This window comes from Ceratocystis lukuohia, assembly GCF_044167205.1.
Source record: "Ceratocystis lukuohia strain C4212 chromosome Unknown Supercontig2_pilon, whole genome shotgun sequence".
Taxonomy (NCBI): domain Eukaryota; kingdom Fungi; phylum Ascomycota; class Sordariomycetes; order Microascales; family Ceratocystidaceae; genus Ceratocystis; species Ceratocystis lukuohia.
The window spans coordinates 3306627-3325510 of NW_027263521.1; the positions used below are offsets into that span (position 1 = coordinate 3306627).

The 18884-nt window shown below is 49.6% G+C and overlaps 4 protein-coding genes across 4 annotated transcripts; 1 reads left to right on the forward strand and 3 right to left on the reverse strand.

Moving 5' to 3' along the window:
• Positions 1-557: 557 nt before the first annotated feature.
• HOO65_020825 (Trimeric LpxA-like protein) lies at positions 558-1273 on the forward strand (the record flags this gene model as incomplete). Its single annotated transcript, XM_071007038.1, has 2 exons — positions 558-950; positions 1082-1273. 2 exons carry the CDS (start codon positions 558-560, stop codon positions 1271-1273), a joined length of 585 nt encoding a protein of 194 aa, XP_070861463.1.
• A 382-nt stretch (positions 1274-1655) lies between these two features.
• On the reverse strand, positions 1656-7801 carry HOO65_020826 (GPI mannosyltransferase; the record flags this gene model as incomplete). The annotated part of the gene is made up of 3 exons (XM_071006248.1): positions 1656-1718; positions 1798-7156; positions 7323-7801. The coding sequence occupies 3 exons, from the start codon at positions 7799-7801 to the stop codon at positions 1656-1658; spliced, it is 5901 nt and encodes a 1966-aa protein (XP_070861464.1).
• Positions 7802-9556: 1755 nt separating this feature from the next.
• HOO65_020827 (Transcriptional activator of proteases prtT) lies at positions 9557-12093 on the reverse strand (the record flags this gene model as incomplete). The annotated part of the gene is made up of 6 exons (XM_071006474.1): positions 9557-10359; positions 10429-10655; positions 10720-11472; positions 11529-11609; positions 11690-11707; positions 11771-12093. The coding sequence occupies 6 exons, from the start codon at positions 12091-12093 to the stop codon at positions 9557-9559; spliced, it is 2205 nt and encodes a 734-aa protein (XP_070861465.1).
• Positions 12094-14340: 2247 nt separating this feature from the next.
• HOO65_020828 (developmental regulator) lies at positions 14341-15873 on the reverse strand (the record flags this gene model as incomplete). The annotated part of the gene is made up of 1 exon (XM_071000167.1): positions 14341-15873. The coding sequence occupies one exon, from the start codon at positions 15871-15873 to the stop codon at positions 14341-14343; it is 1533 nt and encodes a 510-aa protein (XP_070861466.1).
• Between the last annotated feature and the right edge of the window lie 3011 nt (positions 15874-18884).

Here is an 18884-nt window from a genome sequence, read left to right on the forward strand (position 1 = left end):
ATTCAGTAAGCCGGCGACAAAGGGGCAATTAGACGCGAGGCGCTATTAATTTTGGGCTTGCACCAGGTGGCTTCAGCGTTGGCTCAGTCTTTGTTCACTGCCAATCTCTGGCTTGTTGATCGTGAGTTTGGTCTTTTCCTTCTAGCTAGTCCGCCAAAAATGAAGAGCCAAAAGGTGGTGAGGCCAAAGCCAGTCAAAAGGCAAATCCACTTTCCAGCTCACATGATTGGCCAATTGGGTCATGGGCCTGGTCAAAGTTGGATGCTAAGGAGTACCTCTCCACCCACCAAAAGCTGACTTTATCCCTGTGTACCTCGTTATCTCCACTTTGCCCGAGGCTCTCCGCAAAACCCTGCCCAGTTAGCTTTGCTCCTTTGTGTGGGCCTACAGTTTCCCCATCTTTGTCTTTGTTCTCAATCTAAGCCTGAGCTTCAGCCTTGCGCTAAACTTTCTCAGCCTTGCCCCTCTGTCATCCCTCCCCTCCTCCAAACAAGCTGCCTGAAACGACCCAAAGCCAGCTTCTTAAAGCACCATCCCAAAACCCGCACACGTTTTCAATGTCCAAACGTCACTCCATTGTGCCGTCAGCCGGCCGCGATGGGCCCAGACCACCGACCAAGCTCTCGTCGAGTCTGGTCATAGCCGATACTGCGATTCTCGTTGGTACGCACAACATCGTCATCATGTCCGAGTCAGTTGTGCATCCGCGCTGCCGCCTTGATTCAACCAGTGGCGGTGTTTTTATCGGCTCGCGTTGCATAATTCAAGAGCGGGTGCATCTTGGCGCTCGGTCGCATGGCGTCCAACATGTGTCTGACGGTAACGTGATGATTGGCGATTACGTCACTATTGAAGCTACTGCTGTCATTGAGACAGGCGATACGCAGATTGGCGAGGGGAGTGTGATCGGCATTGGCGCGAGGATTGGCGGGGGCGCGTCTATTGGCAAGGTGAGTTAACAGAAGGGCAGTCGCGGGAAGACAAGCTCCGTTGGTGAGACCCTTCGCCGCGGCCTCGTTGAAAACGCCCCAGCATTAGCCCTCCGTATTAACCAACACCCTCCAACCACCCCTTCTCGCAGAACTGCACCATTGCTCCTCACGTGCTCATACCTCCCGGTGCTGAAATACCTGCCTCGACGGTCGTCTACGGTAACAACCTGAAAATGCGTCGCGACCAGCGTGACATCATCGAGCTCAAGCGCAAGGCCCAAATGCGGCAGATTGATGTGCTGCGCAAGATGATTGCGAGTAACCCTGCAAAGTTCCAGTAACTTGACTGTCTCCTTGTGGCATGTCCACTTAAATCGGCGTAGAAGAAGAAAGAAATGCGGAGGTGGGCAACTGTCTGACCCTGTCTCATGCCTCCGAAACGAATGATACCCATCCTATTCTTGTTAGTCAAGACAGTAATTTGTGCATATTCATAGGACATCAAATCAAAAGAAGTGCATTAAAAACATGCCTAAAAATGAACCGAAAAGTAATACAGCATCTTGCATCTAAAGCTCGAAAACAAACCCCCTAGAATCTCTCGCCTGCAACCTCATTAACCAGCCAACCTGCACCTAGTTCTTTGCCAGGCCGCCAGCCCTCTCTCCCCAGAAAGAAAAAAAGAAAAAGAAAAAAAACATGATTGGATTTTAACAGTTTCATTCAAGCGAAGTATGTTTTCCACAAAACACCCTCCAAGTCTTCTAGCTGCTCTGGAGTGAACGACTATAACGTAAATTAAGGTTGTTAGCATCTTTCATCTCACTTTATGGGACAGTATAATTATGCTGCAGCATCTGCTTACCTTTTGATCAACTGTCCAACTGTCCTGTCGTGTCTTCTTGAAGTCCGACAGAATGCTCTTCGTAGTTTTGCCTACAACACCCGCGTCGTTCGCGGCCCTAGTAGCCAAATGCGCCAAAACTTCAGGCATCCAAACTGGCGGTGGCGATGCATACGGGAAGGCCTCAACAAGAGCACCCAACCCCAATACCGAAGCATGGCGACGAATGATTTGCTGACTGGAATTTGCCGGCGTTTCGGTGCCTGGTGCCTTCTTCTTGGGCATTGGATTCTTCCGGAGGTTGTCTTGGTAACGTTTCTTCAATATCACAACTAGAGGATCGCGGATGCGCTGTGGAGAGCAACGGATCATGCCGGCTAACGTAGATGAGGCGCACTGGCGAACTTCTAATTGCGGATCCTCTAGCATATTGCTAATAGCATCAAATATGCGATTGCGCTGCTCACTGTGGATCAAGAAGATGCGACGGAAGTAGAAGACTTGGATGTTGAGGATGGCCCGCAATCTTTGGTGCCAGCTAGTAGCTCCAGTACTAATGCGTATCAATGCCTCTATGAATTCAACATCCTGCCCGTCGCGGAATGGAACATTGGGCAGCTGGCGATACACATAAGAAGACGTCTTCATAAGTTCGGGATCTTCCTTGACGTCCAGCATGTGTAGAAATTGGTCTAAAAACAACTGTGAAAAGTACGGGATCAGCATGGTGCAAGACTGACTCGACAGGATTCCCTCCATCCATGTGAGGACAGTCTTGGAGCCAGATGTATAGGAAGACTGCGTTTGTTGACCGGGGGCTCGCTCTTTGCGCCATTTTTCCAAACGACTAAAGACGGATGTAATCATGGAAGTAAACTTTTCACTCGGATCATATGGACGAACACCTAGTGAAGAAGTAGCTTTGTTGGCTTCCAACAAACTAACTACATCCTTGTATGACTCGTGGTAGCGCGTCTTGGAAATTGCTGCTAGAACACGACCCATAGCTTCACGGACAGTTTTATATGGGTGATCTAGATGTGCGACAAAGTCTTCTGTGATAGCAGCATCCTCACGGAAGTGCCAGCCAGCAGAAGCGACAAGGATCTCCAACAGACGAATCTTGGAAGCCTCTTTGAAAGCAGCATTAGATGATAAATCAAGCCGGAATGAAGTAAGAGCCTTGAAGATTTCGTGAGCACGGCGAGGATCCTTGCTATCAATAATAAGATGTACGCAGCTAGTCCAGTACGACAAATTCTCTGGCGTCAAGTCTTCATCAAGGATTTTAAGTAGCATAGGTGCGGCAAACGTCCAGACCTTGTTGCGATATTCTTCCGGATCATCAGCAGAACCAGACAGCAAAGCTGCCAGAATCTCAGAAGTAGCTCTGTGCTGATTGCGATCACTTCCATCTTCATAGACCTCGGCTATAAGCTTAATGACATCATCCATCTTAACAACAGTACGCCCATAGTACATCAAGTCAAATACGTGCATCAAGAGATACGTATTGCTGAGGCGGAAGCGATCCGAGTTCTGGTCTCGGGGTTCCTGCTTCATGTAATTGAAGCACGTCTTCAACCATTCGGGTGTTATGAGCGTGCCAATCTGGTCGCGGACGGACCGCTCAAGCTCATCGTAGTTGTCAAATGGAGGTGGCTTAGCCTCATGTACAAGTACCTTCTTGCCCCATACCAGCCAGCCAGGGTAGTCCGAGTCAATGCGGTACTGGCCATCGGGGCTACTGAACTGTTTAAGGTAGTTGTCGGTCCAGTCTGGGTCATCAGCATCAACGCCAAGCTCTACACGGCCAGTGTTGACTGCCTTTTCGTTGAGGTAGTTAATGAAGCTATGATCATATGCAGCACGCATATCAATCATCTGGAACACCGTACATAGAGCCAGAGAATAGTGACTACGCAGAGTAGGATGAAGGTCGTTTGAGCCATTGACAGTAAGATCAATAAACGCCTTTGGCGCAAGAGAGTCAAAACGGATACACAGGTTAGCAGCAAAGAGTGTACAGCGGCTAGCAATTCTCCAATGCGCATTTTCCGCCCGTTTGCACAGCTCAAGACCAAGTCCAGCCTTGGCCTCTTCAATCTTCTCTCGGCGTAGCGCAATGAATTCCTGGAGATCTTGAATAGCCTGTGATTGATCCTCCTCGGGCTTGAAAGGCTCTAGGAATTTATTGTCAATGTTACAAATACGGCGAACTTGCTTGCCAAAGTCCGCAAATTCGTAGATGCAAGCAGCTCCCAGTTCCTGAATCGATGACGTATCAATGGTCGCCGTATCGATGTATAGTCGGACAACCTCAGGAGCATAACGCCAGTCTTTGAAAATAGAGCTTAATAAAGGCGAGAAGAAGAGAGTATACATTCCACCCTTGATTCGGGCATGGTCTTCAGAGCGAATAGCTTCTCTCCAGCGATCTACAATCTTCGGGATGACCACCTGCTTAGCATTGGTCAACACTTTGAGGGCTGATTCTTGGGAGCTTTGAGCAGTGCGACGGACATCGGCATAGACCGATAAGCACGACTCAGTAAGATCAAGCAACAGCTTCTTGTCCATGGGGCCTGCACGGCGAACAGAAGCGCCATACCTTAGGCGGTGCAACATGTACCCTTCGGCACGCTTGATGAGTAATGGTCGGGGATACTGTTTACGCAAGCCAGGAATACGGAAACTTCCGACTTCTGTTTTGTAAAGTCGATTGTGACGCTCTAACGGACGTGCAGAGCGCTCAAAGCCAACATCCGTGATCCAGACCCTGTAAAGCGCATACAAAGTCTGGAAACACGAGACATCATCTTCCATGTTGTCCGTTAAGAAACGATGGATTCTAGACAGAAGGCGGCCCAAGTCATCACGAATCTTGTGAATCTTGGAGTATGCCTCGCTGTCTCGCTTAAGTAAATACCCAAAGTTGTACTGGAAGTGTAGACGAGGCTCCCCATCATCGCCATCCATTTCAGCAAGTGGATCATCCTCATCCTCATCGACATCCATTTCCGATGCATGGTCATGAGCATCCATGTCAGCCGCGGCGGCAGCGTCCGAGTCAACATTAGCTTCGGTAGCACGCTTGGGGTCAAACAAAGTCGAAATACCAGAAATAACCATTAGAGTTTGGCTCAACAAGCGATCAACTTCATCAGACCACTCCTTATTCTTGCCGGTACGAGGAATAGGAGAGTCGGGGCCCATAAGAGACGATATCTTTTGTGTTGCGGTGTTGGCTTGGGTCTCGAAGATCTTGATAGCAAACTCGATCTCAGCATCGGAAGGAACATGCCAATCAACAACCAGATCAGAGGGCGCGGTCAACGTACCCCAGTCAGTAACATCAAGACCACGCTTCATAACAGAGGGCTCGTAAAGACCAAACTCCTTTGGGTATATGGTAGTTACATTGAATAACAAATGATGGATCAAGTTGGAAATATGTAGGGTTGGCAAACCCTTGCAATTGGTCTGCATGTACTCGACAAGCTCTAATAGCTCATCCTGATACTTGAGAATCTCATCACCAACATAAACCGTCACCTGTCCCAGCAAGGTAATGTACCATACCAGGGCACGGTCTCGGGGGAGGATCTCGCTGCCACTATTGCGATCGGATGCCGCATTGTTGACTTCGATTTCATTTCGAATGCTGGCGATACACATGGGAATGATCTGCTTGAGTGTCTTTTCGGTATTAACACGACACAGTGAGCTCAAAATCCATGCCATTGAGTCACGAGCTTGATGCACTACATGGGACGAGACAAAATTGGAGATCTTGTGAAGTGCCTGATCAAAAAGCTCGGGGGACAGGGAGGAGAATATAGGGCTCAAGGCTGATGGGAGTAGGTTGATGATGCTCTCCTCGGGAGTTCCACTACGTACAGTCGAGGCATCGGGAAGATTTTCGAGAAGTGTGAAGACTTTGCCCAATAGCGCCAGCACAAACTCGCCAAAGCCTGCAGTTGACGATCTTAGAATGTTCATTTCTTCTTCGTCAGACATCTGGTCATAGTTGAGTTGCACATTAGTCCCTTCGGCTTCCATGATCTCCATTTGGCTTTGGACCCATTGCATAGCCAACTCAGTGTCATGGATAGGGCTATCGATGCCAACGCCGGCCAACGGTTGAATAGGAATACTGTAACCGATGCTTTGGATCAGGGACAGGGTATGGCTAGTCTTGTTGAGGTCGTTGGCATCAATGCCAGGAAGAGCCAAGGCAAGGAGCGCGGTAATGTGGCAGCGGTAGCCTTTTTGCTTGGACATTGTGTTGGCCAAAACCAAAAGACCACTCAAACTAGAAGATGTACGATGGACTTCCACAAGGCCCTGAAGACTAGGATAGAAGCGCTGCAAAGATCCGGGCAGGATGAGATTAGGGCATAGGTAGGCAAGGGACTGAAGAGCAGAAAAGTAGTAGTTTGAAAGCCGAGTCCCTTTGCTGTAAATACCCATGAATGTAACATCGCGCAGACACAAGACAAAGCGATCCTTGAGCTCGGCAGTAATGCGGCGGTCCTCGGGGACTTCAAGCTCGCCGGATTGCTCACGATTCCATCGTAGCACAAAAGCGTCGGCGAGGTATGCAGTCAGCTGACTAAGGAAACCAGACCATGAGCCCGAGTTGGAAGGATGGAAAAAGGTGTCAATAGACTGGATGAATCCCTCCAAGCTTGAGAGAAGTGACGGTCCATCGCTATCCAGGGCTTTGGGAGAAAGTGAGTTAACGATTAGTCGTGCAACAAGATACGAGGGCGGCCACTTCTTTTGATCCCGCTCCATGTAGGCTCCTATGCCAGCGTGAAAGTCGATACCAGAGTATGCGGACATAGACTGGCCAACAGGAATCTCGGTGAGACGTAAAAGAGCCGTAAAGATCCAGTTGGACTGGTCGGATGTAAAGATTCCGTGAGGGCCAAACTCGATGTGATTGCAAGTGAGATAGTCCCTTGCAAAGTAGGAAAGAAGATCTATGAAGAATATGTCGAAGACCTTTGAGCGAGGCACTAATCCCCATATGTGGAAGAATGTGGGGAAAATGTCTTCGGGCTCCATCCCAGGAATAGGCTGGTCCTTGTGCCTGGATGGAATCATGGCAGCAAGGCAGCCTGCGGTGATATAGGCATTGGGCATATCAGAGTTTGAAAAGAATGGGAGCATCTCGTTAAGCATTTCCAATCGTTCGCTAGGGTCAAAAAATGGCCGGCATGAGGAGATCAATCGCCATATTAGCTTTGTTGATCGGCGGCGAGACGACTGGTGTGGTGGGAGTTCATTGGAAAGAACTAGAGCCTTGATATCGCGCCAGATGGGTCGCCAAGGAAGAACAAGATCTTCTGCGGGCTTAAGGTAGTGCATTTGGCTAGGAGAGATAGAAGGTTTGTTAGCTGGTAATGGAATACTCAAATGCGCACCAGGAACAAACGGATAAAAGCAAAGTCAGGTCAACTAACTAGCTAGCTCCCTTGATGGTGGGCAAGGGTAGGAAGGGCAAGCAGTAGAGAGTAGAAAGTGGACAAGTTACTTACCGGGTCAGACCAACAATCATACGAGTAAACCTGTCTGCAACATTATTCTCCAAGCCAGGGGATAATGACAATTCGTAGTAGAGTCTAACGAGCTGAGCTCTCTGCTCACGTGGCATCTCAAATTTGAGATTGAGCCAAGCCTGGAGTTCTCTGGTCCAGCGCACGGCGCCGGGAACGATATCGCCAGCCTTAAGAGACAGCCAAAGCTTGTTGCATATGTGTCTTAGGGCGGCATCGCGCTTCGCTTCGTCTTCTACCAGGTATGGAAGATGCTTATCATAGGGAAAGGTGCGGGGACGATAGCGACGGTCGTCAAAAACGATACTGGCAGCTGAACTAGAAGGGTTATTCCCAGGCGACAGTCGAGAGTCATCCAGGGTAGCAAGTGTAGCAGTCGAGGCAGCTGGAGACTTCATGGCTGACGGTGTGTGGATAGGCAAACCACGCTGCGGGTCGATAGCATCGGTGTGGTCACTCATCGGAAGGATAGCAGGGGCGGTGGTGGCGGTGGTGGCCGCAGTTTAGATGACAGTATCGTGATGCAATTGATGGTATGGCGGGGAGATGGTACGCGATGTTGCCAGCGCGAACAAAAATGAGAACGGTGTTATGTAAGTATGTACTTACGTACCAGGAAACATGAAGCGACAGCCAATCAATGGTCTAGGGATGAATGAATGGGTTAAGCAAAAAGAAAAGAGAAAAAATGGGTATTGTTATGATGGTTAATAGCTAAAGGAGGCACACAAGACCCTAAAGCACTCAAGCGTAGCAAGGCAAGCTACCAAGATGCAGTAATCATCGGGAGATGGAAGCCGAAGGAGATGAATGATGTAGCAGCAAGACTGACAGCTTGAGGCAAGAGAGAGAAAAAGAAAAAAAAAAAAGAAAGAATAAAAAATAAGAGAAAAAATCAAATCAGGATGGCGGGGAAAAACGAAGCTTCTTCCAGTTCCGTCACAGACTTCTTTCTTGTAAAATCTCGGCTGTAATCCAGAATCCTTGTTAACCTCAGCCTTGGCCGCTTATCAATCGAAAAGGGCGGCAGGATCTTGTCTTTTCCGGGCTGTGAAGCTCTACCAAGTCTAAGCCTGAGCCTTTTAAAACAGCATCAACAATTTATAGGTAAAACGAAAACGAAAATATTGCCAGCCCTGGGGGGGGGGGGGGGGGATAGTCAATAATTGTGGTCCTGCAAAGCGAGTAGGACTGCTTGATTTTGATTTGCTGATAAAAAAGATGCCTCGCTTCTTTGCTTTGTTTTGCTTTGCCGTTGACAGATGGCCAGGAAAACAAATCTGGACGGGTTTCAAACTTGACGATGCTTGAAAGATAAGCACTCAAGAGAATAACTAACTAAAATAAGGAGAGAGGAGAAAAAGAAGAGAAGAACAAAAAAGGAATGAGCAAGGAGGGGAAATGAAAGCCTTTAAAAAGGCGAGTAACTACTCTACTACTCTAAACAAAGAAGGCTTCCAAATGAAGGCGTAATTCTACCATAAAGATAGAAAAATAATTGACTAGTATTACCAAACAAGGGGCAATGCTGAGCCTGCTGTAAGCTGCTAAGCTGCACAAAGGTAGACAATTTGTAAACCCCAAACAGTAGGGTCAGGCAGGCACTTGTTTGGTGACGACAACAGACTCAACAAGGCAACTAAGACCCTAAGAGCCACCCTGTAACCCTAGCCTGTAGGATGATTGAAAGCTATGACTTCACTACCAACCTTAATGGCATTTCGGAAGCTGGCAACGCATTTCTGATATTGACTTAAAGCTTGATTCAACGCGACATCAACTTGAAGACTTCTCCTACATAAGACAGTGTTTGTGTAACATTGCAACACCACTGGCTCATACCGGCGGCCGTTTCTATGTAGCCCTACAGTAGCTTGCTTTTTGGGTGGCTTTAGCTGCAGATCTGACCTGCCAGGGTTCAATGGGTAGCGAGGCGCTGGCTGGGCATGGACTCGATTTAGGTCTAGAAGACGATCGAACGACGGTGGAACCGAGAGATGGTTTAGACAAACATACGCACTGTACACCAGGTTTATACTTATCAAGACAAAACAACGGGGCATAGACGCACGTGATTTCGTCTGAGAGAACACAGATTACAGTATCTGGGAGATTTCTATTTTTTTCCTTCGTCGTTGCTATTCTGTAATTTTGTATCACGACATTGCTCCTATAAAAAGGTCAACTTCCCCCTTTTACATTTCTAGCAAACAGTCCTAATGCCGCGGGAAATCCAGGAAGCCCCCGCTGAAGAAGTCCTCGATGTTTGGGAAATCCGACTGCGTGAAGTTGTATGCAGTATGTGAAGCATCTGGGTCCCAGCCCACCGGAACGCCAGATCCAGCTGCAGCACTATCGATAGCCATGGGATCTGCACTGACAGCAGGGTGTGCTGCGCCATGAGCTGTCGGGGGCATTCCCATAGCCCGATGGTGTGCGGCCGAGAAATTGCCGTGATACTCGGCACGACGGCGACTAGTGCTGTTTGTGCTTCCGTTTGTGCCACCACGCTCCGAGACCGCCGAGCTTGGCTGCAGGCGTGCTATAAGCAGGTCGCGGGCGAGACGAGCGGTGCTCAACGCCCATTCCTTGCCGCGTGTAGCAGCACACCACTCCTCATACTTGAAAACGAGCTCTTGGCACTTTTCGTTGGAGACGTGCGAGTGGGCAGCATCGTAATGGGCCAGAATTAGCGAACAGTAGCCGACAGCCAGCAAAGTGTTGGTAGTAGACGAAATTTTCTGTGCATGTGGCATTGACAAAAACGTTTCGAGAACGCCTTGGACTGAGCGAGCAACGCTAAGACGCAGCAGGGCACGGGTATCATTTGGATCTGATGTGGGTATTGTAGAATTGCTGGTTGGACCAGAGCTGGATGGGGTGCTTTCTTGCATGTTGCCAGGACTGGAGAGAATAGTAGAGGAAGAGATGCGCTCGCCAAGATCCTCAAGTGAACGCACACAAAGGGTCAAGCAGGCTAAGTTGTAGCCAATCTGAAGCATAGAAGCAGTTTGGAGGGCTACCAGAACAAGTCAGTCGACAGAGAAGCACAGATTGCAGCAAGAATAAGAATAGCACCTGTACTTACATAGCAAGTGAGCCCACTTTCGCTTCCAGGGATCAAATGTTAGGCAGACGCCAGATGTGTCCAGTTGTGGCCGATGGCCGAGTTTTTGAAATAATACAGAGTACAACATAATCTCTGCTAGCAGCATGCCGTCCTGCATTGTAGCCTCATAGAAACTAAGCAATGTGTTGCACTGCTCTATGTAGCGTTCGGGAATCACCGAGGGTCGTCCGGTTGTAGCAGCCCATCTACAAAAAGGTGTTTAGTAATGACCTTATCACGGCATTGAGGTTGTTTCTGGCACAGACTCACCGCAAATGATGCACACAAATTGTCGCCCATAACCGAATTGCCGCGCGGTCGTCAGCAGTCGTTTGGCCAGCCTTGATGTTATTTACAATAGTGGAAAAGCTGATGCACAGCATGGCCTGCTCGGCGCAGTATCCCGTCAACATCCAACTATCGATGTATTCAGGACCATTTTCCGACGGAGCTGTGGCATTGTTGCTCATCAAGAAGATACCTTGGATCTCTTCCAGATGCAAGGGGCTAGTTAGTAGTATCTGCCCTAGTGACAGACGGACTTTTTCATACACGCGTTGGTGCAGGCTTGTAGCGTAGACCTCTGGGACATATGTCATGGCATAGAGACAGCATACGCTATGCAAGAATGGTGACTGCGCGCGCATCGTCTCGCTTGATAGGCCATGCGGAATGTCTAGATGGTAGGTTTGGCCACGGAACTCGAAAAATGTCTTGATCAGTTCGTCGGCTGTCTTTGCATCCAGTAATTGTGCGCCCACAAGATCAAACATTGCATATTCCTTGCGCTTGCGGTTGGCCATGGCCCAGCGAGAGCCGAGCTCGCGGATCACTACCACAGGGGCCGAGCTAATAGCATGGTCAGCTGGATCAGAGATGCGCTCGGGGCCGGCATCTATGGTGTTAGTTGGTGGTGACTCCTCGTCATTTTCATGAGTGTCAAGGGGTATGTTGAGAACACAGCTGGAGAGTTTTTTGACCATGGCCTGTGTTTCGGCCAATGCTTCTTCGAGTGCCCGGATTCTAGGAATAGTTAATCTTGATAGCCCTGTGGATGCAGAAATAGGAGGGTAACCCACCGGTCCTCGGAAGCTTGTCCGATAGCCAGAGGCCGTGGCAATGGTTCCAAGCGATCTTGATCTTGCCGCGAGCATCTTATTCTGCACATTCATAAGTATTAGAAGGTATCAACAGGCGGACGACATTCCGTTAGCCTCGGATCGCGGCAGTCTCTGCATACCTTAAGAGCTGACACCGCCTACACGACTGTAAGTTAGGGTCATAGTCACAACGGCACTTGAGCCTTTGACATGATTCGCACGAAAAGATGCGCCGCCGTCGCCGTTGTTTGGGCTGATCGCCTGATGCACCTGCAGCGGTCACTGCAGCCACTTCCGCCGCCACAGACCCAGAGGCCGGTGGTGCTGAGCTTTTGTCCCCGGCCGTAGAAGTTTTCGGAGCAGATGCGGGGCCGGGGGCAGGACTGGGACCTGATACATCCGAGGATCCAGGCACAGCAGTACTAACAACAGCGGCAGAATCAGCTGTATGGGCCACATAATTGATATCTACGTCTCCTTGATCACTAGTAGGAGACGACCCGCTGGCCACGGAGGCTGTAGAAGTGGTGGCACTGTGTTCCATTTACAGACAGGCGGATAACGGGGAGGGACAAGAGATCAAAGGGGAAATGGTAGCAACAGACGTCGGAAATTCTTTGTGGATTGAGCGCCTTTGGGACAGTTGAGAGCAACAGATTGCGGTGAATGAGTTGCCCTCCAGCTGAACCGGCGGCTTGTGGACGACGAATGGGTGTTACAGTACAACAAGGACCGGGACACAAGCGCTAACTGGATTTATGAATAACTATAAAAAGAGCCACCAAAACAAATAAAAACTCGATAAAATCCAAGCTAGATGCAATAAGACGGACCTAGGCCTGTGGTCACCGGTCCTGAAAAGCGGAGGGGGGGGGGGGGGAAGGGGGAGGAAGCAATCCCTCTAAAGAGGGAGTTCCCTATCAAATCAAGGCTGGTCTGCAGGACTGAGGCTGCAGGACAGGTTCCCAATAGGTCTAGCAAACAGAAAAGGGTAGAAATAGCACAAAAAATACAAGAATAACAGCAGTAGAAAACAACGGAAGAAAAATAGAACCTGTCAAGCCCAAAGTTTGGGTGGCGGCCGTGTAGACAATTGAGATAAGAGGAACGAAGGTTAAACCGACACAACGAAAGATTTGCTGCCAGGTTTGCCGGCTGCCGACGGCTGAAGACGGGTGTCGTGCAGGTGGGGACCCAGACCCTAAATTTGAGGCTTAATCCCCAAGTTGCTTCATCGTTCATCGTAGCACAAAACAAGTTGGTGCAACCTCGATGCATAGCTAAATCCACCTCGAGAACAAGCCGCAGCTAAAAAAAAAAAAAGAGGACAAACCCTCGGCCTTTGCGCATATTCCGTTCCGCCGTGCCTTTATGCCTATATGGAGCCTCAGATACTATTCGGACGCTTTTGCTTATTCACGCAGTCTGGCCGGCCTCTTAAAAGAGGACGAAAAAAGAAGGGGAGAGGTTAGATGCCGAGGGAAGAGCGGTCTCTTCTTGTTTCTCTGTAAACCTGACATGTGTATAGCCCAGCACTGGCCGCCTTAGCGACTTTTAAGGCAATTCAAAATGAGCAACGCTCTGAGAACAGCGCAGAGACCCAGAGAAAGGAACAAAAATGGAAGAAATAAAAAGAGAGGGGCCTGGGAAAATGGTGCACTGGCCCACATGGCTTCCCTCGATATGTAAACCAAGCCACGGACTGACCAAGGCCACAGCCTCAATAAAGAATGTTTGGGTGCGAGAACGTGAGTGATTGAGAGCCAGCCTGCTCCGTTGGCCACACACACCGTCTTTCCTTTAGGTTTCTAAGCGATATGGTCATAGCTGATGCCCGGACAAAGCCGTGATTTGTAAATGACATGTACCGGCGGTCGCGTTTGATTAGCCGGATGGCCGGCAAAGTACAATAGCCCGAGGGCTACGAAATATGACGATGCTTTTTATTTGGCTTGGATACGAGCACGGGTTAAAAAACAACGCCCTCTACGCGAAGTAACACTATGTGGGGGGGAGGGGGGGAGGAAGAGAGAAGAGAGACCATATAGACATTGAAAAGCGAACATCGCTGTGGTATAGAGCAGCGAGCTTGGTTGTATATTTTACGACTCATAAAATGGCCGACAGAAAGCAAAAAGAAACGAAAGAAGACAGGCTCAGACCAAGATGCCGACTGGAAGCTTAAGACAGAAAGGTAAAAGAAAAGTACATAAGAAAAGAAACTGGTGGAATCCAATGAGCTACTCTAGGGACAAAAATGGGCAGAGAAGAAATAAGCAAATAAGAAAGTGGGAAGGAAATGAAGAAATGAAGAGTAAGAAAAAGAAATAATAAGAAAAAAAAGAAAAAGAAAAAAGATCGTGGCAGAGAAAAGAATGTGCGCAGCCTTTGGGGAGGAACAGACAAAAGAAATGCAAAAAAAAATAAAAATATTTAAGTTGCTGAACCCCTCTCCCATCTCCTCTCCTCCCCCAAAATCACGCATGCAACATGCGAAAAAGAACTTAGCCAAGCCTCCAGAGAAGCAAACGTACATACATATGGCCTCGTTGGCGTCGTGTCTTGGTCTACACCGCTTCCCGCGTTATAGCAAGCCAGTTGGCGAGCAAGAGCAGCGGCAAAAATAGGACTAAGCCTATGCTATGCTGTGCTCTTCCGTAATGTTCTGTGCTGTGCTAAGCTGTGCTGTGCTGTGTGTTGTGCAATGGTTGTATACATCTACCCCAACCTGCACAACTTCAGCTCCTGTTGCTTTAGCCTGCACTGCACCCTCACTCCGTAGCAATCTATTCTACACCGCTCGGAAGTGTAGGTCATGATCAGTTGTTGTCGCGAAAGGCGACGATTGGTGCTGGCCATAGGCGTCAGTTGCATAGGGGCCTAGTCCCGCCACAGCTCCGAGAGGGTTGTGTGAAGGGTACATGGACGAGGCGACAACGGCGCCTAATCCCTGCAGCTCAAGCCCGGACGAGACGGAGACAGTAGCAGGATAAGACGAGCTTGCGACGTACGACGAGCCATAGTAGTATGGCGTTGGCTGAGAGGATGCTGAGAGCCGCGATACGGCAGCACCGCGTGACTCGGGTAACCGCGTGTCGTATGTGGGATATGGACTAGAGAAGGAAGGTTGGCGGGGCGTGCTGGTCTGCGATGAGTGGGCCTGAGCCTGAGCTTGGGAGGCAGCAACAGCGGCGGCAGCGGCTTGCGACGGCACGGGAGTGGCATCATGCACTTGGACTGAGGCTAGCGACGCAGCCACAAGTCCTGAGGCGCCGTCCATGCGAGGCAGGGCGGCGGGATCTGGGTCGTAGATGGCGGTACGGGCACGTGGGGCATAGCGAAGGGTGGGGTAGTCCTGGATCCGTGGGCGTTTGCGGGAAGTAGAGGCACGCGAATCCTTGCGCAAACGCAAGCGCACGCCTTGGTCGCTAAAGGAGCGGGTCAAGAAGGTCGACTCGGTCATGCCCGGGAAGGTCTTGGCGGGCCATACGGTGAAGACATCTGAGGAGATGGAGGCGATATGCGAACACATTGAGCCCTGGAACTCAAACAGGGAGAAGCGCAGACGGAACTTGCCCTCGGCCTTGACCGACAAGTCAGGGAAGATGAAGAAGCCGGCATCGGAATTGTCGGTGTCTTTTAGTTTGTGCAGACTGGAGGCCAGCGATCCCACTATAGACGTGCTGGGGATGTCTTTGAGTGGCTGCTCATCGGCACCAACGAGTGTGCACGACATGAAGAAGTAGGGACTCTGCAGGTAGTGCTGTTGGGGGTCCTTGTCACGTGCAATAGTCAGCTGTAAGATAGGTGGTGGGTCGATAGGCTTGCGATCTTTTTCCTTGCCGATGGCGACACGGGCATTTTGCGGTTGCTGGCGGATGGTGATGCTGTGTGAGCTGGTAGCGACGGTGGAGGGTGTGGCAGAGGCGGCTGCAAGAGAAGCGCCGGTAATGCTGGAAGCGGCGTTGGCGGTGGCAGCAGCGTTGGCGGTGGTGGAAGTGGCAGTAGGAAAGGCGGACTTGATATCCAGCGGAGATGTTGGCGAGTCCCGGGCTAAAGACTGTTGACTCAAGGAGGAGCGGTGGTGTGGGTATGCGTGGGAGTGAGTCTGTGGTTGTGACTGTGGTTGCTGGTGGTGTGGTGGTTGTGAGTGTGCCACGGGCAAGGGTGTGCTCTGGAGCATGCTGGCCGAGAGACTGGACATGGCCATGGGCGTGTGCGGGTGGGTGGGCAAGCCGGCGGTATCATAATGAGGGTTGTACATCTTGGGTCTGATAAAGTCGTGGCCAAGGCCAGCTGTGCTAAGAGTTCCGACGGCTGCCATGGACTTGAGACTTGAAGACTGGAAGTGAGAAGGGAGGAGGGGTGGGGTGGGGGGGGGGGGGGGAGGGAGGAGGAGGGGAAAGAAGAAAGAAATAGGACGAGATAGAGGAAAGCAAATAGACAAATAGAATATAGAATACCAGTGGGTTGGAAGGCTGGAGAGTAATACGATGAGGTTGGAGGAGGCAAGCAAGATAGGGAGGGGATAGCAGTAAGTTAGACGTGGGTTGGAGGAGGGGGGGGGTTGTGATGGGGAAGAACGAGGTATAAAACTAGTATAAAAAAGGGAAAAGAAGGAAGGAGAAGAAATAGAAGAAGTAGCTGAGAAGAAGATCCTGAGAAGGGAGGAGGTAGCAGACGTCAAGAGAAGATGTATATGTACAAGAAAAAAGGCCAAGAAAAAGTCAAGTTCAACAGAACAGAAGCAGGAGAAGAAAAGAAGAAAAAGTACGAAAAGAAATAAAAAGGAAAAGAGTGAGAGAAAAATAAACGGGAAGGACAGGCAATATATCAAACAAAAGACATGTCAATAAAGAAAAGGAAAAAAAAAAAAAGATGTGAGCGAGGCGAGAAGAGGAGAAGGCCGTGTAGTAGATAAAACACAGCTTTTTATTCTTCTTATTTCTTTTTTTTTTTTACTTGTATTTTAAGAAAGGAAGAAAGAAAGAGAAAAAAAGGAAAGAGACAATTTGGACAAGGAGGTCGGTCCTCTTCCGTACACTCTAACACTCTCACGCTCTTACACCAAGACAAGACGCAACTCTGAAGAAGGACACAAGGAGAGGAGACAACAGGCGGTAGACATGTACTCCAGGACAAGGACAGTCAGTCAGTGGGCAGAGATCCAGCACTAGCAAGGAGCAGCGGGCAGCGGCGCGAGAAAATGAAGAAAGAAGACTTGTCATTTTAAGCAGGATATTCTAGCTGCATGTGCGCAAGCCTCTGAAAAGTAGGCAGAGAATGAATAGCCTAACCGTCAGCCATCCAGCCAGCTCACAGTTCACTCGTCGACATACATGTAATATAGTGTATGTAATGTAATGTATGATGATGCCCTCTCAGACCACCTGGCCGCCTGCTAGCAGAGTCTAATCGATCTTGGGCTGGAGATGCGTACGGCTCTTCCCATTCTAGCCCATAGACGTGTAGCTAGGGAGGAGCAAGGAAAATGCATTCTAGCACAGCACACTGTACTTGGACACGGCACAACCCTCTCCCCCTCTCCCCCTCCCCCCTGGCTCCCCCCTTCCCCTCCCCTCAAAGACGAAGGTAAAAACGCGGCCAGGAAGACTACAACCTTCACGCCCGCACCACACAAACAAAGGGACGATGCGGACAAGGGACATAGAGGAAAAAACAAAAGAAGCGGAACCGGGGGGGGGGGATAGACAGAGAGAGGGAGTGTTGAAACCAATTATATGTGGGGTGCAGGCGACCCAGGCGAGTTAGGGGGGGGTGTGAATGGCTAGATGAGTAGCTCGACAGGCCAATTTCTTGTTGTAAGGTTTGAGAGTTAAGGACGTGCTAGGGGAGGGGGTGGAACGGGGGGTGGGGTAATCGAAGTGGAAGACAGAGCATGCACAGTTATAGCCATGTACTGTATGTACACACGTATGAATACATGTGCATGCACGCACTTCATACATCGACCATCACACCATATTGGATACTGACTGGCCAGGCCAGATCATTGGCTGGCGAAGGAGAGCAAACGATGTGGTAGAGAGAGAGTTAATAGAGAATAGAGGTCCAAATCAGAACAAGATATAGAGAGGACAAGAATGACGAATAGGGCACAGGATCAAATATGGCAGGCAAGCTTTGTGCTACGGCCAGGCAGATGCTATGAGTCTAGGCTAACTCTACTAAGCAAGTTTCTTGTAGCTCTCTGTGTCTGTGGCCTGCAGACAATTCCTTCATGTGATGAGGACTGGAGGCAAGGACGGAGACAAAGTTTGTGTGCGGATTTAACCCTATTTGGTAGCTGCCGAACTGTATTTTTTTTTTCGTTTTCCTGCTGTCTGTGGTGTGTTGCCTGCTGTCTGCTGTCTGCTGTCTGCTGTCTGTTGCCTGTTGTCTGTCTACTGTCTGTCTGCCGTCTGTCTGCCGTCTGTCTGCCGTCTGTCTGCCGTCCGTCTGTCTGCTGTCTGCCATCTGCTGTCTGCTGTCTGCTGGCTGCTGGCTGCCTTCTGTTTTCTCTTTTCCGTTCGCGATTTCCTATTTGCAGTTTCCTGTTTTCTGTTCCTTGTTTTCCGTTCCCTGTTTTCTGTTCCCTTTTTTCTACTTTCTTTTTCTCCTCTCCTCCGATCATGTCGTCTTCCGTGCCACAACCACAGAGACACACAGAGACACACGCAACTGCATTGTTTCTCTCAAAATCTTCATGTCTGTCTCTCTCCCTCATGCTCCACCCATCTATCGCTCTACCTCCCTTTGCTTTCCAACCCAGGCCAAACTAGAGCACTTCCAAGCTTCCCGTGGCCAAAGGCCTGTGCAACAATTATGGCTAGGGCTCTACACTAGGGTTTGTTCCTCTTCCCCCCCCCCCCCCCTCTTGTCTCTCTTCCTCTTGTGCAAGACTTGACAATGATTTGTACCACGAGCCACATGCAATGCTACAGAATCGCAAAGAAAAGTGTTTCTGTCTTTTGTTTCCGTGTGTGTCTCTTGGCCCGAGTCTTTAAGGCCCTGCCTTCCTATACCTTTTAGCTTTGTTTTTATTTTTATTTATTCTTCTCATTTTACTCTCTCCTCGCCTCCGCCTATAAGGGTCGGAAATGCAGCAAAATAGCTTCTGTCTGGTTATACCTATTCTATAGCCCTTCCTGGCCCCTGCTCCCCTCTCCCATTCTTTGTGCTCTCTTATACTTTCCCTTGGCTTTCTTCTGCCTGCATGAGCTCGCCCTCGACAGCAAACAAGAACAGAAAAAAAGCCTTGGCTCGCCCATCCTCACCCTGCACGTTCTACTGTGTCCCCGAGTTTGTGGCCATGCACGTATGTCTGTACATCCA